This window comes from Procambarus clarkii, chromosome 38 (assembly GCF_040958095.1).
Source record: "Procambarus clarkii isolate CNS0578487 chromosome 38, FALCON_Pclarkii_2.0, whole genome shotgun sequence".
NCBI lineage: Eukaryota > Metazoa > Arthropoda > Malacostraca > Decapoda > Cambaridae > Procambarus > Procambarus clarkii.
Window position 1 is genome coordinate 9,048,744 of NC_091187.1, and position 27,604 is coordinate 9,076,347.

The window sequence follows — 27,604 nt, forward strand, 5'->3', positions numbered from 1 at the left end:
ACAAAAAAAAAATCAACACTAATAGACAAAACACTAGCCTAAACTTAACTGTACCGTTCCTAATCTTAAGTACATAATTAACCATTACTCCCACCCTTAACCTACAGCCACCTACGTGACCCAGAGTGTTTCCCTAGCATCTCCGCCGGTCAACAACTCCAAACTGTTGTCACCCCCTGTGACCAGACTTCAAACGCCAGGCGTCCCTAGACGTGAGTCAACTGACACACTAGTCCACACTAGCATGCTGTACAATACCAGTACACCTCGGGTTATTGCGTTCAAATGGAGTAAAACAGTCGATCGCAATAATCTGAGCAGAACCACTACTTAAAAACTACACCTGCCACTCCCCAACTGACCTGGAGACCAGCGGTGGCTGGGTGTCCCCGTGGGACATGCGAGGTCACCTGTCACACTCAGGTGAGCTCCACTACCAACACCGCTAAGTTCCCAAATCACCAAATCTTATCACTAACATTAATCACTACACACGCAAGTTCTGGTAAACATTCCCTGAACACCACAAAACTCACAAAATCACTAAACACAACACCAGAGAATCACTATCTCCTAACCTGAAAAAAAGTTCGCTAACTCGCGAAAGTAAAACACCTGTCAAGATCTCCCTGATAGCGCCTGAGCGGCAAAAAGACACGTGGGACTGAACAATGTTAAAAGAACACCAACTACCTACAACATTGTTCAACACCGCTGCCATCATTGTAACGGGGGGTGGGGGAAATAGCTCTATCTTGTCCATTATTCCACCCCCCAGTTAACTAACGAGGCCGGGGGAAACAGCTCTCTCTAGTCCGTTATCCCGTCCCCAGTTAGCTAACTATTCTAGAGCACCTCCAGAGTTCCTAAGGCAACCTCTCTCGTTCAACACCTTGTAACCTAGGTATTTGACTACCTAGGTACTAAGACTACAAGGCGCCGTCACTGGATCAGCTACCCGGAACTCTAGAGAGAACTCTAGAATACAGAATCATTGCCACAAACGTACAAGAGAAAACGAAAGGAAAGAAATGAATAGTGAAGTAATTAGTGAGGGTTTGGGGTGAGAGGTAGGGAAGTGGGAGGAGCGAGGAGGGTCATTAGTTGAAAGTGAGAGTTCAGAGAGGGGTGGAGGGAGAGGAGTAGATAGGTAGAAGTAGAAGAGTAGATAGTTGAAGTAGAAGAGTAGATAGTAGAAGACGAAATGCTGCCACCATCCATTCATGATCATTACATACAAGACAAGGAATGGAACTTGCCTGTATCAAAATATTCTCAAAAGATGTTATTACCATGTATCAACTCCAAACATGTACTCATTAAATCATGAAACCAGTAATCACAGAGGCTTTCTCACCTCAACTCAAAACTCTAAGGAACACAGTGAAAGACCATTTAAATAATAAATTCAACAATTATATTTTTCATGATAAGTATCATAACTTAAGCAATTCAATTAAAATGTTCCAGTTTAATATGCAAAGTGAGTCATCATCCAAGAATTCGAGAACCCTACAACTTGACTGTCCCTGATCATCACACAACATATGTAAACACGACCAAGTCACCTTAATGTTCACTCACCGAGGACTGAGTCTAAGTTGAATAGAGAGGGGGGGGGGGGGGGGTCTGTAGCTGACAGAGACTCCCGCCCTGCCGGCCGACAGCCTCCCTGGTAGGGCTGTCTTCTCTGCTCTGCTCGTCTGCTGTTCTGTCTCGTTAATGCTTTTTGCTCGATAGCTCTCCGAGTTTATATTGGGGAACCTAGTAGCTAACTCCGCCCACAAATAGATAGCCTCCGGCACTCTACCAAGCCACTCCTTAAACGTCGGCATGTTTGAAGGCTACCCGGCTCCAATTATACGCTTAGCGGAAGCAAGGTGAAATTCTCATGATCTGACCTCAGGTCACTTGAGGTCATTAACGCTTTGAGGTGTGAGATCTCAGGCAGACAACTGGCGCCTCTCCAAATCCCTGTCTGTGACTCATATTCTATATATATTTTTTTAAATAAACTAACCCAAACACTTTTACAGTGTTACACTCCCTCCAGCGTCCTCACACACACCGCTCCCTCCAGCGTCCTCACACACACCGCTCCCTCCAGCGTCCTCACACAGACCGCTCCCTCCAGCGTCCTCACACACACCGCTCCCTCCAGCATCCTCACACAGACCGCTCCCTCCAGCGTCCTCACACAGACCGCTCCCTCCAGCGTCCTCACACAGACCGCTCCCTCCAGCGTCCTCACACAGACCGCTCCCTCGAGCGTCCTCACACAGACCGCTCCCTCCAGCGTCCTCACACAGACCGCTCCCTCCAGCGTCCTCACACAGACCGCTCCCTCCAGCGTCCTCACACACACCGCTCCCTCCAGCGTCCTCACACAGACCGCTCCTTCCAGCGTCCTCACACATACCGCTCCCTCCAGCGTCCTCACACACACCGCTCCCTCCAGCGTCCTCACACACACCGCTCCCTCCAGCGTCCTCACACACACCGCTCCCTCCAGCGTCCTCACACAGACCGCTCCCTCCAGCGTCCTCACACACACCGCTCCCTCCAGCGTCCTCACACACACCGCTCCCTCCAGCGTCCTCACACACACCGCTCCCTCCAGCGTCCTCACACACACCGCTCCCTCCAGCGTCCTCACACACACCGCTCCCTCCAGCGTCCTCACACACACCGCTCCCTCCAGCGTCCTCACACACACCGCTCCCTCCAGCGTCCTCACACACACCGCTGCCTCCAGCGTCCTCACACACACCGCTCCCTCCAGCGTCCTCACACACACCGCTCCCTCCAGCGTCCTCACACACACCGCTCCCTCCAGCGTCCTCACACACACCGCTCCCTCCAGCGTCCTCACACACACAGACCGCTCCCTCCAGCGTCCTCACACACACAGACCGCTCCCTCCAGCGTCCTCACACACACCGCTCCCTCCAGCGTCCTCACACACACCGCTCCCTCCAGCGTCCTCACACACACCGCTCCCTCCAGCGTCCTCACACACACCGCTCCCTCCAGCGTCCTCACACAGACCGCTCCCTCCAGCGTCCTCACACACGCCGCTCCCTCCAGCGTCCTCACACACACCGCTGCCTCCAGCGTCCTCACACAGACCGCTCCCTCCAGCGTCCTCACACACACAGACCGCTCCCTCCAGCGTCCTCACACAGACCGCTCCCTCCAGCGTCCTCACACACACCGCTCCCTCCAGCGTCCTCACACAGACCGCTCCCTCCAGCGTCCTCACACACACCGCTCCCTCCAGCGTCCTCACACACACCGCTCCCTCCAGCGTCCTCACACACACCGCTCCCTCCAGCATCCTCACACACACACACCGCTCCCTCCAGCGTCCTCACACACACCGCTCCCTCCAGCGTCCTCACACACACAGACCGCTCCCTCCAGCGTCCTCACACAGACCGCTCCCTCCAGCGGCCTCACACACACCGCTCCCTCCATCGTCCTCACACACAGCGCTCCCTCCAGCGTCCTCACACAGACCGCTCCCTCCAGCGTCCTCACACACACAGACCGCTCCCTCCAGCGTCCTCACACAGACCGCTCCCTCCAGCGTCCTCACACACACCGCTCCCTCCAGCGGCCTCACACACACCGCTCCCTCCAGCGTCCTCACACATCAGTCAACATCAACACAAAACATTTTTACAAGTTAAAACTGATTTCGAAACCATTACATTTGTGAAAATAGTTGATATACGAAAAATATCATTAAGGCCTAATTACACCCCAATTTTCGTCTCGGTGATTCAAACACGATAAGGCGATAACAGTTTATTACTAAATTTAATTGTTAATAAATTTGACTGAATAATATAAACTTGAGGGTGTTATAAGGGTAAGTGACGCAGGGGAAAGTTTTACCCTGGGTAAAATAACTTGTGACAACATTAACATTGTAAGTTAACACTGCACTGTAACGTGTTGAATTAAAATTACTTGAAGTTTAACATTGTGAGATTAACCTTGTATGTTAAACTTGGTAAGTGTAACAAGGGTAAGTTTAATAATGTGTAACTTCCAGAGAGTAAGTCTAACAATGGAGACTTACATTGGTGAAAGTGCTACCTTGGGTAAATTAACAATGTAATACAGTAACATTGTATGAGGTTAACATTGTATTGCCGTGTGGCGGATCTGGCGGAGCCCCCCCCCCCCCCCCGGCCACTCTTGCCGGCCCCATATTCAGTACCTAATGGTATGTATATTACGAAAGAGTGAGATAGAAACACTCCAAATATATGACAAATGTTCAATAATATTATGAATGTACTCATAATTGCCACTGAAGAGTATCACCCTCTCCCTTGCCAGCCCGTTGTTGACGTGAGGGAGCTTCGTGAGTGGCTGGCGGAGTGTGATGCGCCATGGCACTTTGGAACATTTCCTCTGTCCTTTTGAAGCTGTATGCTTCTGCTGCTGTCTTCACTAATTTTGCTGGTGGCTTTTCCCTCTCCCTCATGTTTAATTTTTTCCTACCCCCTTCCTCTTCTCCTCTCTCATTGTTCCTACTAGCCGACTTGATGCTATTCTTGAATATTCTTTCCGATGTCTTCTGTTTTGACGCCGGGTGATTGGGGGAGGCGCACTCTCTCACCCGGAGAAAAGCGAGGGGGACGCTTTTATTGTCAAACTTTGCCTTCGTTGCTGAGCCCGATCTCGACGGACTGACGGCTCTTAAGGTGGTGATTGCAGGGCGTTTACCTACGATGCATGCACCCACGGGGGCCCCATCTTGTCGAGTGTCCTATCCTCTAATTGTAGCTCCATGGTGGGTCCAAGTTCAATCGTACACGAAATTCAGTTCCTGTTCGTTTCTATGCCAATATTTGACCCTCATTCAACTTCTCAGACTCGTGGGGGTGAGCGACCAGGTCTCCGAGTCGGACTGTGATGGAAGGCCGGGCTCTGTAGCCCCCGCTACATTAGGCCCTGACCAAGCTACTTCCCTTCTCTGCTCTCCCTCCCACCTCTGTGGCAGAGTTGAGCCCCGAAACCCCAGTGGTGATCACGTCATCACTTGGAGTGGCTCCGTCTCTTGTAATAACTGCACCTTTACCCCCCCCCCCCCCCCCCCGCCTCTGTTACTGCGGGTGCTAGGCGCTGTCACCTCTTCACTCACACGACTCCTTCCTGATGTAATACATTCCAAGATTCGTTTGATCCTGATAAGTGGACTAAGAATTTTGATATCAGTCATGTTGATCCTACACACCCTGATGATTTTTTCATCCATAAACACCTGGTTGATTCGGTGGATACCTTTGTCAATTTTAACCCCGATTTGGTACCCGTGTTGTTACAGCCCGTTCTCAGGGAGCGGCTGACCGCTGAGCCTCGTTGTCCTGCATTGGGGAGATCCCTGTTCGGATCTCCAAAAATGCCCGGTTAAATGCCAACATTCGCACAGTTCTCTTACCCATGTTGCAACTGGTGATAGGGAACTGAAAGACTGCCACGAGCATATTAAATATATCCTTGAGGCCCAAGGCCATTTTATCCTCCAGGTTGATACGTTCATTCGACCCCCTCGTGGTCGTCGTCGTCAGCTTCTTAGCGTTCTGAAGGTCACTTTTGATAGTAGGATAGTAGGTCCATTCTTGCTGGTACCAAATGCTTCGTTCACAAGTTCATTCCCTCTCCTCGCCTCTGCAATAGCCGCTGGAGATGTGGGCATGGTCCCTTCAGCTGCACAAGTGAGGCGTGTGTGTTCCCCTTGTGTGGAGACTCCGGACATGCAGGCGATGAGTCACAATAACGTGGCTGAAGTATGTTGACCAGACCACACACTAGAAGGTGAAGGGACGACGACGTTTCGGTCCGTCCTGGACCATTCTCAAGTCGATTTGAGAATGGTCAGGGACGGACCGAAACGTCGTCGTCCCTTCAACTTCTAGTGTGTGGTCTGGTCAACTCGGGACATTCTAAGGTAGAGCCCCCCCCCCCCTGCCTTCTGCCGCACATGTGTGCACTACACATTTGAGGAAGTCATCCACAATTAGAAAAATCGCGATCGTTTATATTTTACTGAGGCTAGACGCCAGGTTCACCGTCTTCCCTCTTTCTTATCTTATACATGTCTTATGCTCATGTGTTGCGTTCCACGCCTCCTCGCCCTCTCCCACTTTCTCAGTCTCGCAACCGTTTCCAGGCCTTGGACCCCGACGACACCACCACCTCACCTGCTCCTTTGCGTTCTGGGCCAGAGGATATTTCTCCTGGTTCTCCATCTTGTGTTTCCACGGGAGACATCTCCCGTCACGCAGGGTGCAGTCGCACCTCCACAGATCTCCAGTATCATCTATTGATACTGGAAATGGCTCAAAAGGGCCACCACTTATGGGCTATTCATGCCCAAGCCACCTTTTGGGTGGCTTAATCTTCTCTCTCTCTCTCTCTCTGGTGTTTCCTTCCTTCCTTCCCTGTCTCCTGTGTGCTCTCTCCCTTCTCGCCCCAGTCCTTCTCAGGCTTCCCCTCTCTCTTTCGACCCTCCACACCACCTGTCTGTCCACGCCCTTGTACATCCTCCTCTCGGCAATCTTTGTGTTAACCGTTCTCGTTCTTCTTCTCCTGTTGAAACTGTCGTGCAGCACATTGCTGCTGGTGCGCCTGTCTCTCTACGTCAGAAACGTAAGCCTGGCTCCTCTCCTTCTTCCTCCCTGGCGGGTAAGAAAGCATCACTATATTCCTCACCTTCCGACTCCGACTCTATCCTTGCTTCCCCCTCCCTTTTTAGTGGCAGAGTCGCCTGTCCCAGCTATGGAGGTCCACTTAGTCCTTGATTCTCTCTCTAGGATGCTGCCCTTGATGTAGTGCACTCCCCTGTTTCCTTGACCGCCCCTCTACAATGCCTCCTCCCGCTCCGGACTCTGTCAGTCCGCCCCCCACCCCATCCTTCCGCTCCCTTGACTCCATCGTTTTTGCTAGATTTACTTATGTCTCATAACTCCGATTTCACTGACCCTGATCCTGATTCTATTTAGTATCCTGTGTTCTTTTTTCTTTGTTTCTCCCTTGTTATCTTTGTTTCTGTTCTCTCTATTTTTGACAATGGACAATGTTCTCTCTATTCTTCAATGGAATATTCGTGGTTTTCATGTCAACTTTCATAAGTTGACACTCCATCTTCTGATCACGCAGTTTTCACCGCTTTGTGTCTGTCTCTAGGAGCCGATGCTTGGTGCTCGTCCTGGTCACTTCCGTGGCTATTCCTTTCTCTTCTTCCCTCCAGCTTTTACTGGGGCCCGAAACTCTACTGCTCTCTTGATCCGTCGTGATATTCCATTCGTTCCCCTACTTTCTCGTTCCCTCATTCAGTGTTCTGCGGCCCGTGTGTTTGTCAGTAAGTGGTATACAGTCTGTTCCATTTATCTTCCCCCAAATGTCCCGCTTTATCTTCCTGATCTTAGCCACCTGTGGACTCCTTACTGGAGCCGGTGCTCCTTTTGGGTGATTTTAACTGTCGGCATACCCTCTGGGGTGATGTTCTGACGAACACCCGGGGTCTCCTTACATAACATAAGAATACATAAGAACAAAGGTAACTGCAGAAGGCCTGTTGGCCCATACGAGGCAGCTCCTATTTATAACCACCCAATCCCACTCATATACATGTCCAACCCGCGCTTGAAACAATCGAGGGACCCCACCTCCACAATGTTACGCGGCAATTGGTTCCACAAATCAACAACCCTGTTACTGAACCAGTATTTACCCAAGTCTTTCCTAAATCTAAACTTATCCAATTTATACCCATTGTTTCGTGTTCTGTCTTGTGTTGATACTTTTAATACCCTATTAATATCCCCTTTGTTATGTCCATTCACCCACTTGTAAACCTCTATCATGTCACCCCTAACTCTTCGCCTTTCCAGTGAATGCAACTTAAGCTTTGTTAATCTTTCTTCATATGAAAGATTTCTAATTTGGGGAATTAACTTAGTCATCCTACGCTGGACACGTTCAAGTGAATTTATATCCATTCTATAATACGGCGACCAAAACTGAACTGCATAATCTAAATGGGGTCTAACTAGAGCAAGATATAGCTTGAGAACCACACCAGATGTCTTGTTACTAACGCTTCGATTAATAAATCCCAGTGTCCTATTTGCCTTATTACGAACATTTATGCATTGATCCTTTGGTTTTAAATTCTTACTAATCATAACTCCCAGATCCCTTTCGCAATCCGACTTCGCAATCTCAACACCATCTAGCTCGTATCTTGTAACTCTATCATCATTACCTAGCCTCAGAACTTTACATTTATCAGCATTAAACTGCATCTGCCAATCGTTTGAATATTTCAAAACCCTATTTAGATCAACTTGAAGTGATAGTGAGTCGTCTTCCGTGTTAATTTCCCTACCGATTTTTGTATCATCGGCAAATTTGCAAATGTTGCTACTCAAACCTGAATCTAAATCATTGATATATATTATAAACAACAGAGGTCCCAGGACAGAGCCTTGAGGCACTCCACTTACAACATTTTCCCACTCTGACTTAACTAACTTATTTAAAATTTATACTAACTCTCTGTTTCCTATGGTATAGCCATGCCCTAATCCAACTTAATATAGCACCCCCAATACCATGAGACTCTATCTTTTTAATCAGTCATTCATGTGGCACTGTATCAAAAGCTTTGCTAAAGTCAAGTTACACAACATCACAATCCTTACCACTATTAACTGTCTCAACTATGCTAGAATAAAAAGATAGCAAATGTGTTACACATGAACGGCCATTTGTAAAACCATGTTGCGACTCGTTTATTAATTTATGTTTTTCAAGACGAAGACGAATGGTATTTGCAATGATCGATTCAAGTAACTTTCCCACAATAGACGTTAGGCTAATTGGCCGATAGTTTGACGCAAGTGATCTATCTCCTTTCTTAAATATTTGTACCACATTAGCTACCTTTCATAACTCTGGCACTCTGACTGACTCTAATGCTTTATTAAATATGGTAGACAGTGGCTCGCAAAGCTCCTCTTTGCATTCTTTAAGCACCCTGGCAAACACTTCATCCGGCCCTGGGGATTTGTAGATCTATGTTTGTTTGTAGATTAGATTATGTATTCTCACTAACCCAATGTACCTTCTTGTAAATAAATAAATAAATAAATAAATAAATAAATAAATAAATAAATAAATAAATAAATAAATCACTGATTATTTCATTATATCTGTGTCTAGCTTCAGAGATAAGCACGTCACAGTTATGCCTTGGGGAGCTGAGGGCAGTCGAGGATGACAAGGAGTCACTTACAATTAGCGTGTCAACTTTGGATTCATATACGCGCTGTAGTGCAAGGATTATGGCAACCAATTCTGTTTGAAGAGTGGAGGCCCAGTTACTGTGACGCGCTCCACACTCATGGGAGAAGGAACCATCTCTCCCTGTCACAACAACTGCACTTCCAGCTGCACCATGGGACTAATGCAAGGATCCATCAGTGTAAATAATCTGGGAAAGGCAGCGCTCTCTGACTAAAGCATCAATAAGACATTGTACTTTGCTTCTTGTCGAAGCAAGGCTTGTTCTTTAATCAGCTTCTTGGGTGGGAAAGGGGGGACAGTAATTGGGAAAGGAGTGATCTCCCATGGGGCAGGAAAGTGTTGTTGTTGTCTCTCTTGGTGGAGGTGATGAATATTATACATTCTGAGCACATTGGCAGTCTCGGTAATCCATTTGGAGGGATGCTGACCTTCAAGGAAGAAGGCTTGGAGGGCTTCAGTGCAGGGGTTAGGGTGGGTTAGCCTAAGCATCTTGATACTAATTAAAGCATTAATTTCAGTGATACGATCACTTACACATGAAATATTCAGTTCCTTCCTCATGTTTAGTAATTAGTTGTACGGGGGCATCCGAGGATAATCATCACAGCTTCGTTTTGCATCTTTTCCAGCCCTCCAAGCATTCTCTCAGGCACTAGAGCAAGCATGGGTGCAGCATAATCAATCAGAGACCTAATATATGAGAGATACATCATTTTGCCAATTCTCACATTTGCGCCATAGCTTGGATGGTAGCCTGCTACAGCCTTGAGAACACAGAGCCTCTGTCTACATTGGCGACCCAGTCTGGCTACAACATTGCGGTACAGTAGAACCTCAAGCCCAAGGTATTTGTATCTGGTTACATAGTCGAGCAGAGAGCCATCATGCAGCTGCATTTTGCGAACGGCCCCACCCCGTCTGGGTGGACGTCGGTTCAGGATCTTTGTTTTCTCTACTGAGATGACTAAGCATAGTTCCTGACATGTATACAATACAGAGTTCAGAACATTTTGGGTGTTGGTATACCCATTGGTGTGGATCAGTATATCATCCACATAGCTAATGATGTGTTCGCTGGGGCTCCTAATTACTAAGTTTAAAAGTGCATTGATTAACACATTGAACAGAGTAGGACTGAGGACACCTCCCTGTGGAGTGCCAAGTTCAAAATCTCTCGTTACACTCCTATGCCCTTGGAACAGTACAGATGACTTCCTGTTGGATAGATAGCCTCTTATCCACCGTAGAAGCCATCCTCCAACATTCATTTTAGCAAGTTCTCTCAGAATGACGTGTGGGTTAGCAATGTCAAAGGCTGACTTAAGATCTAGGAAAGTGGTATATGACCTATCAGTATGCAGGGTGAGGAATGTGGTAATACAGTGATGTACACTCTTTCCATGCGTAAAGCCATATATCTGGGGAGACAACATGTTACTAGTTCTGTAAAGGAGACGGTTGAGAACCATCCTCTCAAGACACTTACAGAGACAACTAGTGAGGGAGACTGGACATAAAGCACTCGGCTGGTGAGGTTTAGGAATGGGAATAATAACACTGTTGGTCCATGACTTAGGAAGCTCCCCAGTTACATAGCTCATATTATACAATTGAAGCAAGGTATTCCCTGGAACTAACAGAAGCATATGCAGTATGCCGTCAGTAACTCCATCCTCCCCGGGTGATGTAGCTTTGCCTTTATGTAGAGCAGAGTCTAGTTCGTATTCAAATCAAATGTTTATTCAGGTAAAAGTACATACATAGAGGATTAGTTGCAAACATAATTTTGGATTTATAGATAGAGGTAGTACATACAATACCTAAAGTCACTAGTACGCATAGCGTTTCGGGCAAGGTGAGGGGGGGGGGGGAATACTTAGACTAATACGTAATAGTAATTGAGCTTAAAGTATAAATTGCGTTGAAGGAAAAAAAATAAAAAGATAAAAAAGGGGGAACATGGTAGAAAATAGCCAATATACAAGTTGGTCAACAAACAGCATTGTTTAAAAATAGTAAGACATGGGTTGACATTTAGGGGTGAGGTAGGTTACAGGGAGTTAATTAGGTAGTGTTTAGTTTTTATCTTAAACTGGTTGAGAGAGGTACAGTCTTTAACATGGTTGGGAAGGTCATTCCACATTCTGGGTCCCTTGATTTGTAGAGCATTTCTAGTTTGATTAAGTCGCACTCTAGGAATATCAAATAGGTATTTGTTTCTGGTGTGATGCTCATGAGTTCTGTTACAACCTTCTAGGAAGCTTTTAAGGTCAGGATTGACATTACAATTCAGAGTTTTAAATATATAGAGTACACATGAGAGAATGTGCAGTGACTTAATGTCTAACATATTCAGAGATTTAAGTAGGGGTACCGAGTGATGTCTGGGGCCAGAGTTGGATATTGTCCTAATAGCAGCTTTGTGTTGAGTAATTAGAGGACGTAAATGATTTTGGGTAGTAGAACCCCAAGCACAAATACCATAGTTGAGATAAGGATAGATAAGGAAGTAATAGAGCGTCACCAGGGCAGGGCGGGGTACATAATATCTGATCTTAGAAAGAATGCCAACAGTTTTTGAAACTTTTTTTTGCTATATTAAGAATGTGTCCCTGGAAATTCAGCTTGTTATCGATGAGGACACAAAGGAATTTACCATCAACTTTACTACTGATTTGTATATTGTTAATTCTTAGATTAATTTCATTTGAGGATTTATTACCAAACAAAATATAGAAAGTTTTGTCAATGTTATGGGTGAGTTTGTTGGCAGTTAGCCAGTGATGGACTTTATTTAGTTCAGTATTCACAGTGACATTTAGAGCAAGAGGGTCAGGACTGGAGAAGATGAAGGTTGTGTCATCAGCAAATAGAATTGGTTTGAGGTGTTGGGAGGCATTTGGAAGGTCATTAATGTAGATGAGAAAGAGGAGAGGGCCAAGTATGCTGCCCTGAGGAACACCAATGTTGATGGGTACTGTGGGAGAAATTGAATTATTCACAGAAACATACTGGAGCCTGTCAGTAAGGTAAGATTTGAGGTATTGCAGGGAGTGTCCTCTGACTCCATAATGATGTAATTTAAGAAGTTTTTTATTATTATTATTATTATTATTATTATTATTTTCTACCACAGACGTGGCCACACATTTACAATGCTAACCAGCATATATACATTTTCTTCTGTCCTCCATGGACAGGGTTAGAGAAGTGTTAAACATATAGTTCAAGGGTTTATTGAACACTCAACCACAGAAGGTGATTCGGTGCTTTTAAAATGCTAAGCTAACCTACAAACGTAAATACATAGATACACAGATTTACGTATGCCCTACATAAAGTGTTTGATGTGTCTTTTACATAGTATCATTAATGTGCATTCACAAAGGTGAAATGTAATTCTGATCAGCTTCCATATATACTTTATACCCATACATATACATACACATACACACACATATACATACATATATACACACACATGCATTCACATACAATTGTCTCATTTACTCTGACAGGGTGAGATAGCTGATAAAGAAACTAGTGTGCAATTAAGCACTTAATCACTGAAGGTGATGAAGGTGCTTTTACAAGCTCAGGTTATATAGTTACATCATATATATACATTGTATGATTGATACATTACATGGTCAATCTTGGATACAAGTCCAATATATCATAAAGTGTTCCAGTACTCATATAGTAACTACAGAGTTCAGCATACCTTAGCCCAGGAGGGCGAAAGTCAGTCAATATGGGACATTCTACAATATAATGTTCAAGAGAGTGCATGTTTTCTCTTTCACAAAGTTGACACATTGTGTACTCGACATTTGGGTTTTGAGAAAGCTGCCAGATACGTCTATATCCCAGGCGTATTCTGGCCACTATAACATCACATTGCCGGGTTCTTGTTCTATTAGTCCCATATGTGAATGTCTCCTCACGATATCTATCATAATATTTAATGCTACAACTTTCAGGTCTTTGTGAATTTGTTAGGTCTGTGAGATTTTCATTAGATATTTGTTTAAGTATTCTCTTTGTCACTGCTAATGAAACACCCATATCAATTTCTACCACTGGTTTTCTGCAGGCTGTCTTAGCAAGCATATCAACAGTGTCATGCCTTGAGATGCCAACATGTGATGGTATCCATAGGAATTTAATCTCAAATCTGTTTTCTTTAGCAGTTAAAACATTCATTCGAATATCACTGACTATTTTCTGGGTGTCACTACTATGTGCGTTCAATACCAGGAGTGTACTCTGCGAGTCACAGTATATAAGTCCACTGCCTTTGTCTTTTAGAAATTCAGTGGCAAGGTATATGCCTGCAAGTTCGGTTTGAGTTGTACTTGCCCAGTCATTGACGCGCTTCATTGCTGTATGTACGAGAGAAGATTGTTCAAATATGTTACATGCGCATCCGGTACATCGTCCACCTTCTTCTACAGAGCCGTCGGTATAGCACTGATAAATATCGTTACCCATACTCTGAGTACTTTCAGTGATGCTTTTCAGTGTTAACTATTTTAATAATGCAGTGTGCACATTATCTTTCTTGGGCGCATGAACAAAATCAACTGATAGATCCCAGTTATCCCATGGAGTAATTGGCTGATTAATCATTAGTTGAGTTGGGTACATATTTAATATTTAGATGGAGTTGGCTACCTTGTAGAACCAAAATACATAATCAGATTTCGTTCTTCTTCTATAGACCTCAGAAGTAAATGTAATACCATGACCATGTAATGCCCATGTAATATGTAAGCCATGGAGTGTTTAACCTTTTATTTGTAACTTGTTTGGTTAGCATTAGACAGTGGGAGTTATAAAGCTTCAGAGTTATTCTGAAGAAATGTTTCCACTGCTAGGTTGATGTTCACAATGTCACCTAATTAGGTAACATAGGGGACATCAACCTAGCAGTGCAATCATTTCTTCAAAAAACTCTCAGCCTTTATCCCACTGTCCAATGCTAACCAAACCAGTTACAAATAAAAGGTTAAACAATCCTTGGCTTACAAAAGTATACTTAAATCTATTAATAAAAAACATGACCTTGAGAAGAAGTATAGGTTAGGAACCGTCTCCAAAGAATTTTCAAAGATTTACTCATCCATGCTGTCTAAAATAATTAGAAGAACCAAAATAAAATACTAGGAAAATAAATTTACCCAAATTAAGGACAACATTAAGAAAACTTGGAGCACTATCTCCCAAATATTAGCACTCGACTCTATTCGATCACTGTTGTGTACCTCTACAAATTGTACACCACATGAACGATTCTTCCAGCATACAAGAAGATCAACTTCAGGGCGAACACTACCTACGTGGCCTGCTTGCAGAGGCCCTGTCCTCTTAAAACGTCAAGTGCGGCAAAGCAAAAATGATCCTCTAGTTGATGAGGTTGAGGTCGCAGACGTGAATCCTGAATACGCCCATGTCAGGTTCCCAGATGGCAGGATTACTACAGTATCATTAAGACACCTCGCACCCATGGCCACAGAGGGCTGCGAGAGTTTGGACCCCAATCTCAACATTCAACAGCAACACCCAGCGATTGTGAAGGCTGGGGTAAACCCCAACCCGCCTCATCCTGAACTACTTCGTTCCGAACCACCTAACCTAGAAACGCCTAATTGTCTTTCTAAAACGTCTAATTGTCTAAAACGTCTTTCTCTGACGTAACACTCCCTCGAGTATAGGCTTTAGGCATTGTATGTACTAGCTCTATCTGTAAATCCATCAACTTTTATATCTCACCTTGTATGTATGTACTTTACCTGAAAAAATATTTGTATTTGTATTTGTATTTGTTGAGAAGGAACCGACTGGAACACTGGAGGCTTCACCTTTGCAGGAGTCCCTTCGACGACCTGGTAGGACGCGCAGTACCTCTACACGTCTGCGGGACTCTTACTTAAAAGCTTGATGGGGTGAATGTAGTAAAAGTATCCATGGTGGATAAAAGTATCCAAAAGTGGATATAGTATGACTATATCCGATCCTATCTTAGTGATAGACACCAATGTGTAGCCATCAATAATATAACCTCTCCCACTCTACCAATAACTGTTGGAGTGCCTCAGGGCAGCATCTTGGGACCTCTCTTATTTCTTATATATATCAATGATCTGCCTAATGTCTCTAACATTCTGAAACCTATTTTGTTTGCTGATGATACTACCCTCATCTATTCAGACCCCAACCCACATACACTAAATAATGTTGTTAATAATGAACTAAAAAAAGTCCACCTATGGATGTCAACCAACAAACTAACACTTAACATAGAAAAGACCTACTACATCTTATTTGGAAGCAAATCTACAAATGCAATTCAGCTTCAGATAGACAATGTAAACATTAGTAATAAAAATGATGGAAAGTTTCTTGGCATATTCCTAGACAAGAGACTCAACTTCAGCACCCACATTCAACACATAACTAAGAAAGTCTCTAAAACAGTTGGTATACTCTCCAAAATCAGATATTATGTTCCTAACTCTGCTCTCATCTCTCTATATTATGCACTAATCTATCCCTATCTCAACTATGGTATCTGTGCATGGGGTTCAACCACTGCAAACCACCTCAAGTCCATCATCACCCAGCAAAAATCTGCTATCAGAATAATATCAAATTCTGCTTTCAGACAACACACAGCCCCCTTGTTTAACTCCCTAAACATGCTAAACATAATCTCACTCTACAAATTCTCTTGTGTCAACAACATTTACAAAACTCTGTTCTTAAATGCAAATCCTGCTCTGAAACTCTCCCTGGACAGATGTAATAGGACCCATTATCACCACACCAGAAATAAACATCTCTTTGATATCCCCAGAGTCAAACTTAATCTGTGTAAACACTCTATGCAAATAAAGGGACTCAGTCTATGGAACTCACTCCCTAATGAATTGAAAAACTGTCCAACTTTCGCGTCATTCAAAAACAAAACTAAAAAGTACCTAATTTTATCTTCATAGTTTTTTACCTTGTTGCTTTAAATTTGCACTGTATCTATTGCTACCCAATCTCCCAATCTTTATGTACCCAATCCGAACAACTTTACCATTATGATCATTGCCGTCTTCTTATATGTGCTGCCAATCTGCTGTATGGTGTCTATTAATCTTGTTTAAATTACCAATCAAGCTGTCAGTGTAATCAATCAGAGTTTTAATATACCAATGTGCTTTAACATACTTACTAATCTCTCTCATCTCATTTTTTTCTTGCAATGTATTTGTTATCATTTTATTAATTCTGCTAGAATTTACCTACTTAAAATTATCTGTTAGATTAAGGACCTGCCCGAAACGCTGCGCGTACTAGTGGCTTTACAAGATTGTAAATACTATGCTATGTATTCTCACAAACCCAATGTACCTTGTATATAAATAAATAAATAAATAAATAAATAAAATGTTATTATATTATTGTACCCGGATGGATGCTCGCTTGACTGTTTTGTTGTCGTCAGATCAGCTGACTTGTGCCTGTGTACAGGTTGGTGGAATGTTAACTTCTAGTTTAATTTCTATATATTCTAGCTTTAGTCATGTGCAGTTTGCTTGTTGTTATAATGAGTAGACAGTGCTTAAACTATATATAAGTATTGTATATTATATGGCTTGTCTTATTGCAGGATGTAACTAGTTTTAGTTTAGTTCATTTATTATGCACCCCATACCCATCTTGTGGGCGGTAGTGGAAAGGGTTACAGAGGCACATAATGGGCTCAGGGACTGAACCCAACAATTCATTTAGCTAAGCAAGTTACAATCTTGATGAGCTAGTTACAAAATTCAGTATAAGTCGTCACATCAACAATGGGTTCGAGATCGACCTCAAGTACAGGTTCTAAATTAAGCAACTGACATATGTGGAGAGCTAGTGTCACAATTGATATGTTTGTCCTGCACACCGCCCCCCATCCAGTGGGCAGCGGTGGATAGGTTACAATCACTTAGTTACTACCTACAGTTAGCAAACTGGGGATATTTGGCTAAAATTTCTGGTAGCAGATCATTTTGAATGAAATATTGACACATCGCTGGAACATTGGTTATAGAATTGTCTCTAAATTCACGTATCTTTTCGCACTCCATCACATAGTGACGGAGGGTGTGCGAATAATTTTGTTGACACAGTTTACATTTGGTTAGGTCTACATCAGCAGATAATGAGAATTCCCAGAGATACTTGTAACTGAGTCTAAGCCGAGCAGTAATAACATCTAGAAGTCTGCTGATTTTATTGGATGATCCATAGATGTGTGACTCCTCTTGCATGTTAGTATGATGATAGATGGAATTACTGGTGTCAATTTCACTTTGCCTCAGATCTACAAGATCTTGTTGAAGTTCTCGGTGTACTACTGCTCTCAGATTGCTCATGGACAATCCAAGGTTACACTCAACGGCTCCTTTAAAGGCAGATTCTTTGGCTAACTTATCAGCTCTATTATGCATTCGGAGGCCAACATGAGATGGAGACCACATGAAATGGACTCTGTTACCACCCTTAATAATTTTGTTGTATTTGTGTCTAGCTTCGGACACGAGCATGTTACAGTTATGTCTTAAAGAGTCGAGAGCTCGAGAGCAATTAAGGATGATAAGGAGTCACTTACAATTAATGTATCAAGTTTGTAGACTTGTACACATTTCAGTGCAAGGATCAAGGCAAATAGTTCAGTCTGAAGGGTAGAGGCCCAGTTGTTTATACGGACTCCCCACTCAAAGTATAGGCCATCGCCCATTGTCAGGACAACTGCACTTCCAGTTGCACCCGTGGTGCGGTGTAGGAAACCATCAGTGTATATGATTTGAGAGAGAGAATGCTCTGTGGACAGAGCATCAATATGGCTTAAGGCGTTGAGCTTTGCCTCAAGACGAAGCTTGGGCTGATCTCTAATTTAACTGTACTGTAATTATTTGATCAATAAGGCCACATGTCTGGCAACGCTTCTCCTCTACCTCAGTTACCAAACAGAATATAGAAGGTTTCGTCAATGTTAAGGGCGAGTTTGTTGGCAGTTAGCCAAACATGTACTATATTTAGTTCAGTTTTCACTGTATCACTCAGAATAAGAGGCTTATGACTGGAGAAATAAAGGTTTTATCAGCAAATAAAATTAGCTTGAGGTGTTGAGAGGCATTTGGAAGGTCATTAATGTAAGTAAGAAAGAGAAGTCCAAGTATACTGCTTGCTGGAACACCAGTGTTGATCGGTACGTTGGGAGAACTGGAATCATTCACAGAAATGCAAAGGCATTCGATAAATGTGACCATGGAACCGGTCAGGGAGCCGGTCGGCCGAGCGGACAGCACGCTGGACTTGTGAGCCTGTGGTCCTGGGTTCGATCCCGGGCGCCGGCGAGAAAACAATGGGCAGAGTTTCCTTCACCCTATGCCCCCTGTTACCTAGCAGTAAAATAGGTAACTCGTAATTCTGTGGCGCGGGTTCGATTCCCGCACCAGGCAGAAACAAATGGGCAAAGTTTCTTTCACCCTGAATGCCCCTGTTACCTAGCAGTAAAATAGGTACCTGGGTGTTAGTCAGCTGTCACGAACTGCTTCCTGGGGGTGGAGGCCTGGTCGAGGACCGGGCCGCGGGGACACTAAAAAAAAGCCCCGAAATCATCTCAAGATAACCTCAAGAAGATGGAGTGATAGCACACAAAATGAGGTCAATGGAAATAACTGGTGAAGTAGGATGGTGGATTCTCAATTTCCTGTCAAACAGAACACAAAGAGTAACAGTCAACCTAATAAAATCTAGTCCAAGTGCAGTTAAAAGCTCTGTACCTCAAGGTGCAGTCCTTGCACCGCTGCTTTTCCTTCTTCTCATATCTGATATAGACAAACAGATATTAATAAAGTTTTCGACTGGGCAGCAGAAAATAACATGATGTTTAACATTGATAAATTCCAGGTACTCAGGTACGGCAAAAATGAGGACCTTAAACATAATACAGGGTACAAAACACAATCGAATCTGCCCATAGTAGGAGAACAGCATGTCAAGGATTTGGGAATAATGATGTCTGACGACCTAACGTTTAGGGAGCATAACCAAGCAAATATTTCGTTAGCCAGAAAAATGATTGGATGGATTACGAGAACTTTCAAATCCAGGGATCCCATCACAATGTTTGTACTCTTCAAATCACTTGTGCTGTCCTATCTTGAGTACTGCTCAGTATTCACTTCCCCCGCTCAGAGCAGGAGAGATTGCTGAAATAGAGGGAATACAGAGAGCATATACGGCACGCATAGACGAGATAAAGCACCTAAATTATTGAGATCGTCTCAAAGCTCTCCAAATGTACTCACTAGAAAGGAGACGAGAGAGATACCAAATAATATACACATGGAAAATACTGGAGGGACAGGTCCCAAATCTACACAGTAAAATAACAACATACTGGAGTGAACGACATGGAAGAAAATGCAGAATAGAACCAGTGAAGAGCAGAGGTGCCATAGGCACAACCAGAGAACACTGTATGAACATCAGAGGTCCGCGGTTGTTCAACATCCTCCCAGCGAGTATAAGAAATATTACAGGAACAACCGTGGACATCTTCAAGAGAAAACTAGATAGTTTTCTTCAAGGAGTGCCGGACCAACCGGGCTGTGGTAGGTATGTGGGCCTGCGGGCCGCTCCAAGCAACAGCCTGGTGGACAAGTCAAGCGTGGTCTATGGCCGGGCTTGGGGAGTAGAAGAACTCCCAGAACCCCATCAACCAGGTACCAAGCAGATTGTACCACCCACTTCCCCAATATTAGCACTAAACACATAGTATATCTTCACCAGTGTAATTACCTCTGGCAGTTTATATTGTAGTTATATGTTGATATAAAACCTTGCTACACTGCACCTCTTCACCTTACGTGATATGTTAGGTTAAGGACCTGCCCGAAACACTGAGCGCGTTAGTGGCTTTACAAGAATGTAACAATGCCAGTCTTATGTAATCTCACCAACCCATTGTACCTTCTTGTGAATATATTATTATTATTATTAAATACAGGTGGGATGAGAGACTTTAAATATTGAAGAATATGAGAGATATTGATTCAGACCACTTCTTCAAAAGGTCGGGCACAAGGAACAACGGGTTCAAGCTTAACAAGCCGCAATATAGGACAGTAAACAGGAGATGCCTTTTCACCCATAGGGTAATAAACCCTTGGAACCGCCTACCCGCCGAAGGCGTAAAAATCAAAACCTCCGAGCCAGGGTCTTCTTGTGTGTGTGGGCTACACCGAATACTCCACCCGCAACACACACACATCTTGTCCTTAAGATGAAACTCTTTCATCTTAAGGTGAAATCTTCTTGTCCATCAGGTGTCCAGCACACATATTACTGTCACTGTGCTTCTCTGAGGTGCTGGGCCAGGTTGTCACCTTGTGTTAAGGGCCTCTCATGTTACCTGTGCCAGCTCACGCCTGGCCCGCCGCCATATTCAAGTGTCATCAGAAAATAGGTTTGTCCAGCGGGCGTTAAATACTGTTAACTTTTATCTCTTAATGTGGAGTTTAACTGGCAGTTATTTACACGTGGGTCACAATTAATTGACTTGTTATCATATATTTAAGTTGTATAAAGTACCATATTACCTGCTGCACTTTTTACTGTAATTAGGCTAGTTCCCAGTAAAGCCTAATTACAGTTAGTTATTAATTACAGGTTATACATTATTATTTAATTCAGTTGCAGGTGATGAGTCACAATAACGGGGCTAAAGTATGTTGACCAGACCACACACTAGAAGGTGAAGGGACGACGACGTTTCGGTCCGTCCTGGACCATTCTCAAGTCGAATGGTCCGTCCATTCTCAAGTCGAATGGTCCATCCTGGACCATTCTCACAATCGACTTGAGAATGGTCCAGGACGGACGGAAACGTCGTCGTCCCTTCACCTTCTAGTGTGTGGTCTGGTCAACTTAGTTCAGTTATTTAATTTATAATATTACTTTATATTTACATCCTATCGTTTACTTATTTACATCCTATATTTACTTATCGTTTTACTTTTACTTCTATTAAGTAGATTAAACTTTTACTTATATTAAGCAAATGTAACTTTTGCTTATATTAACTAATTTATTCATTTAAAAGTTTAGCCTAGTGCATGTATCACGCTGCCCAACAATGCCAGACCATTGCTCAGTGTAAGATCCAGCCTCCTAAATCATCAGGACAAATAGGGGGACCTTTGATAGGCTGCCAGCTTTCTGATTTACCTGATTTACCTGAGGGCCACTAACCCTAGTAGCCTCGACGAGGACAGGAAACTGGCTGTTTATCGAAGGTTTCCCCATTTGCCTTAATGATCTTTTCCAGGTATATTTTAAAACTCAACACAGTTTTGATATTTACGGCTTCGGCTTCCCACTTTGACATATATAGATCTTTGTGTCATCTGCAAATTTGATGATGCGGTTTGTAATATTCTCATCTATGTCATTGATGTGTGTGACAAAAAGGGTTGGTCCCAAAATGGACCCCTGTGGCACCCCACTTTGCACATTTCTCCATTCAGATTCATTCCCATTTAGCTCGACTCTTTGTTTGATCCAGTCTAGTATTTTTTTTTTTTTTTTTTTTTTTTTTGAGATATATACAAGAGTTGTTACATTCTTGTACAGCCACTAGTACGCGTAGCGTTTCGGGCAAGTCCTTAATCCTATGGTCCCTGGAATACGATCCCCGCCGCGAAGAATCGTTTTTTCATCCAAGTACACATTTTACTGTTGCGTTAAACAGAGGCTACAGTTAAGGAATTGCGCCCAGTAAATCCTCCCCGGCCAGGATACGAACCCATGACATAGCGCTCGCGGAACGCCAGGCGAGTGTCTTACCACTACACCACGGAGACTGCTGTCATTAGTATTCTGCCATTTATTTCATGTGCCTGTAATTTCTTTGCCAGTCTTTCATGTGGTACCTTGTCAAAGGCTTTAGCAAAGTTCACGTAGACTTACTTCATCAACCGGAAGGTCTTCAGCTGAGTAGCTGGTCACCGTTTCCAAAAATGTGAGCAGGTTTGTAAGGCAGAATCTGTTTTAACAAACCCATTTGTGTCGATTTTAACTGATTGTTCACTGGCAGATTGTTATCTTGAGATCTTGCGATGATTTCGGGTCGTAGCGTCCCCGCGGCCCGGTTCTCGACCAGACCTCCTTTTTGCTACACATCCCTAGGAAGCAGCCCGTAGCAGCTGTCTAATTCCCTGGTACCTATTTACTGCTAAAAGAACCTGGGCATCAGGGTGAAAGAAACTGGGCTCATTTGTTTCCGTCTCCGCCGGGGATCGAACCCGGAACCTTAGGACTACGAATACCGAGCGCTGTCTACTCAGCCATCAGGCCCCCTGGCATGGTGACTGATTCCCTCCCTTAGAATGATCTCCGCGAGCTTGCAGATGTCAAGCTGATTGGACAGTAGTTCTCCGCTGAGCTCTTTCTGCCTTTTTTGTTAAATAGAGGTGACATTTGCATATTTCCAATCTAGGGGAACTAACCCTTGGTCCAAAGAGTTTGTGAAAAGTAATTTCAGCGGCAGGCACAGTTCTTCTGCCAGTTGACCAGACCACACACTAGAAGGTGAAGGGACGACGACGTTTCGGTCCGTCCTGAACCATTCTCAAGCCGATTTTAATATCTTCTTCTGCCAGTTCCTTTATGACTTTGGACTTTCCGTCCTTCGGTGTGGACGGAAATTGTATTCCGTCCACACCTGGGGCTTTTGAGTCTTAGTTTATCAATGTTCTATCTGATTATATCGCATGATATGTGGGTATATCTCTTAATTCAGTCTCTTCACCTTCTTGAACCATTTGTGTGGGTGTTGGGATGTTATGTAACCTCTCTAGTGTGAACACACTAGTCACTTAGTGTGTTTGCTGCACTTTTGTCGTTCACTGTAATTGAGTTGGTCTCAACTTTTAAGCGTCCTACAGAGACCTTTATTAATAGGTTTGACTTCTCAGACAGGCATAGACTGACCTTGGATATTTCTTTACATTTATTGTGTTTGTTACTATATACCAGAGTTCTTTCATGGTTGTACAGCCACTTGTACGCATAGCGTCTCGGGCAGGTCCTTAGTACTAACTTTCCCCGGACTACGACCCGCCAAATCGTTTAACAACCAGGTACCCATTCACTGCTGGGTGAACAGAGGCTACAGTTAAGAACTGGCGCCTAGTTAATCCTCCCCGGCCAGGGGTACGAACCCAGGCCAAAGAGCTCGCGAAACGCTAGGCGAGTGTCTTACCAATTGCGCCGCAAAAACTTTTGAGCTGATTTACCTGAGCCATTAACCCTGGTGGCCTATCTTGAGGTTATCTTGAGATGATTTCGGGGCTTTAGTGTCCCCGCGGCCCGGTCCTCGACCAGGCCTCCACCCCCAGGAAGCAGCCCGTGACAGCTGACTAACACCCAGGTACCTATTTACTGCTAGGTAACAGGGGCATAGGGTGAAAGAAACTTGGCCCATTTGTTTCTGCCTCGTGCGGGAATCTTTCCCGCGCCGCAGAATTACGAGTCCTGCGCGCTATCCACCAGGCTACGTGGCCTACGAGGCCTCGACGAAGACAGGAAGCCGGCGGCTTGTCGAAGGTCCCCCCTCCCTACTCTTTTAGCTAATCTTATTTTCTGGGTGGCTGAGTTTGGTGGCCTTTTATATACGTCATAAACAATGCCGTCCATCGTGGACTTACACGTTCTCCAGAGGTCCCTCTTGGTCACCTAGGTTTGTTTTACTGCCTCACTCATCCATCACTTCCCTTTAGTTTCTTCCTCATTTTTGACGCATTCTTGAACGAGTTCCATGATAACCTTCCTGAAAATTTGCCATGGTGCCATGGTGCCATGATGCCATGTTCGTCCGTTTGGGCTAGACGGTAGAGCGACGGTCTCGCTTCATGCAGATCGGCGTTCAGTCCCCGACCGTCCAAGTGGTTGGCCACCATTCCTTCCCCCCGTCCCATCCCAAATCCTTATCCTGACCCCTTCCCAGTGCTATATAGTCGTAATGGCTTGGCGCTTTTCCTTGATAATTCCTTCCTTCCTTCCCGCCAGGAGATGATTGGCAGTTCCTCTCTCATTCCTTGATAGTCACCTCGCTGGTAATCTAGAAACCCATCATCACAGACCTGCATGTGGGTTTCTATATTCGTAGTCCATCTTAAAATATGGTGGTCGCATAATGGGGTTAGCTTTTTCCCCACATGAATTTGATCAGTCACTCCCTCTTATGATATCAGCACAAGATCTAGTATGCTGCTACCACGTGTGGGGTCTACCCACATGCTGTATGAGGAGGGAGTCCGGAACCAGATCAACAAATTGGTCTCCCTCTCCTTGTGATGTTAGGTTGACCCAGTCTATTGTCTCATGGTTAAGTCCCCCGTTATTAGGGTTTGGGTTTGATGCTGCATTGATGCCCTGTAGCACACTCCCACAGTCATCTGTTGCTGTGTCAGCCCTGTAGCACACTCCCACAGTCACCTGTTGCTGTGTCAGCCCTGTAGCACACTCCCACAGTCACCTGTTGCTGTGTCAGTCCTGTAGCACACTCCCACAGTCATCTGTTGCTGTGTCAGCCCTGTAGCACACTCCCACAGTCACCTGTTGCTGTGTCAGTCCTGTAGCACACTCCCACAGTCATCTGTTGCTGTGTCAGCCCTGTAGCACACTCCCACAGTCACCTGTTGCTGTGTCAGTCCTGTAGCACACTCCCACAGTCATCTGTTGCTGTGTCAGCCCTGTAGCACACTCCCACAGTCATGTGTTGCTGTGTCAGCCCTGTAGCACACTCCCACAGTCATCTGTTGCTGTGTCAGTCCTGTAGCACACTCCCACAGTCATCTGTTGCTGTGTCAGTCCTGTAGCACACTCCCACAGTCATCTGTTGCTGTGTCAGCCCTGTAGCACACTCCCACAGTCATGTGCTACTGTGACAGTCCTGTAGCACACTCCCACAGTCATCTGTTGCTGTGACAGTCCTGTAGCACACTCCCACAGTCATGTGTTGCTGTGACAGTCCTGTAGCACACTCCCACAGTCATCTGTTGCTGTGTCAGCCCTGTAGCACACTCCCACAGTCATCTGTTGCTGTGACAGTCCTGTAGCACACTCCCACAGTCATATGTTGCTGTGTCAGCCCTGTAGCACACTCCCACAGTCATCTGTTGCTGTGTCAGCCCTGTAGCACACTCCCACAGTCATCTGTTGCTGTGACAGTCCTGTAGCACACTCCCACAGTCATCTGTTGCTGTGACAGTCCTGTAGCACACTCCCACAGTCATATGTTGCTGTGTCAGCCCTGTAGCACACTCCCACAGTCATCTGTTGCTGTGTCAGCCCTGTAGCACACTCCCACAGTCATGTGCTGCTGTGTCAGCCCTGTAGCACACTCCCACAGTCACCTGCTGCTGTGTCAGCCCTGTAGCACACTCCCACAGTCACCTGCTGCTGTGTCAGCCCTGTAGCACACTCCCACAGTCACCTGCTGCTGTGTCAGCCCTGTAGCACACTCCCACAGTCAGTACGTTACCATCTTGAGTTAGCATGTTGCACCATACGTACTCTGTAGGAGCTCCATGGTGTTGAGTTCCTCATTGTTGGCATCATCCAGGTGCTCCTCCCCACCCCGCGTCACTCCGCCTGGTGCTGTGGCCTCTGTGAACGGTGGCTCGTGTCCAGGGGCCAGATTCACGAAGCACTTACGCAAGCACTTGCGAACCTGTACATCTTTTCTCAATCTTTGGCGGCTTTGTTTACAATTATTAAACAGTTAATGAGCTCCGAAGCACGAGGAGGCTGTTTATAACAATAACAACAGTTGATTGGCAAGTTTTCATGCTTGTAAACTGTTTAATAAATGTAATCAAAGCCGTCAATGATTGAGGAAAGATGTACACGTTCGTAAGTGCTTGCGTAACTGCTTCGTGAATCTGGCCCCTGGGTGATGGTGTTCCTCTTCTGTATGTCCTCTCGGCTGCATGTTTCACTCATGACAATGGTGGCGGCATTGTCAGCCTCAGCATATGCACATATGGCCTCATATGCCGCCCTCCTGTTTAGACATTAGTTATTGTAGCCATGTACACCATAGTACAAAGATTGACGTCACTAAGCAATTAGATACTTCAAATTCTAATTCCAATTCAATTTTTTTATTCAGGGAAATAGATGGAGAGTTACAAACATAATGTTGGAGTTATAGATAGAGTTAGTACATACAATGCCTGAAGCCACTAGTACGCACAGCGTTACGGCCAAAACTTTAAAAGTTTTAGAAGAACTTTGTACACTTTAGAACACTTTAGTACACAGAAGAACACTTTACAGTGTCGGAATAAAATTAAGCTAAAAAAACAAACTCACATATCCCTGTGCCTAGTATAGTAGACATATGTACTATATTAGGCCTCAGATATCGTGTATTAGGCCTAGGGAGATTAGGTTAGTTTCGTTTGTCTTTCCAATATAAATAGAAAATTGAACAAATCTACAAGGGCCGTGACGAGGGTTCGAACCTACGTCCAAGAGGATCCCAGACGCTGTTTTAATCTGCTTATCAGATTACCATATATATATATATATATATATATATATATATATATATATATATATATATATATATATATATATATATATATACGGTTCATTTGACGCATCACGCTATAGTAATTTCTGTGTAAATGGAAAATGGTTTTCCGGTTCGTCAAATTCAATAGTGCCGATTTGTACTTTCTAATGTCGTTGTTCGTCGGTATATGTACTATGGTGTTCGTCGCTACTATAAGTACTGCCACAACAGGTGGCTGGCTCCATATATAGTACTGCCACAACAGGTGGCTGGCTCCATATATAGTACTGCCACAACAGGTGGCTGGCTCCATATATAGTACTGCCACAACAGGTGGCTGGCTCCATATATAGTACTGCCACAACAGGTGGCTGGCTCCATATATAGTACTGCCACAACAGGTGGCTGGCTCCATATATAGTACTGCCACAACAGGCGGCTGGCTCCATATATAGTACTGCCACAACAGGTGGCTGGCTCCATATATAGTACTGCCACAACTGGTGGCTGGCTCCATATATAGTACTGCCACAACTGGTGGCTGGCTCCATATATAGTACTGCCACAACTGGTGGCTGGCTCCATATATAGTACTGCCACAACTGGTGGCTGGCTCCATATATAGTACTGCCACAACTGGTGGCT

General features: G+C 44.5%; 1 protein-coding gene across 1 annotated transcript in view; it reads right to left on the reverse strand.

Moving 5' to 3' along the window:
* Positions 1-5,348: 5,348 nt before the first annotated feature.
* LOC138372163 (autotransporter adhesin BpaC-like) overlaps positions 5,349-27,604 on the reverse strand; it is a 74,611-nt gene continuing 52,355 nt past the window's right edge. The window contains exon 3 of the mRNA XM_069337474.1: positions 5,349-5,597. Coding sequence (XP_069193575.1) covers positions 5,349-5,597 — 249 coding nt within the window. The remainder of the gene's footprint in view (positions 5,598-27,604) is intronic.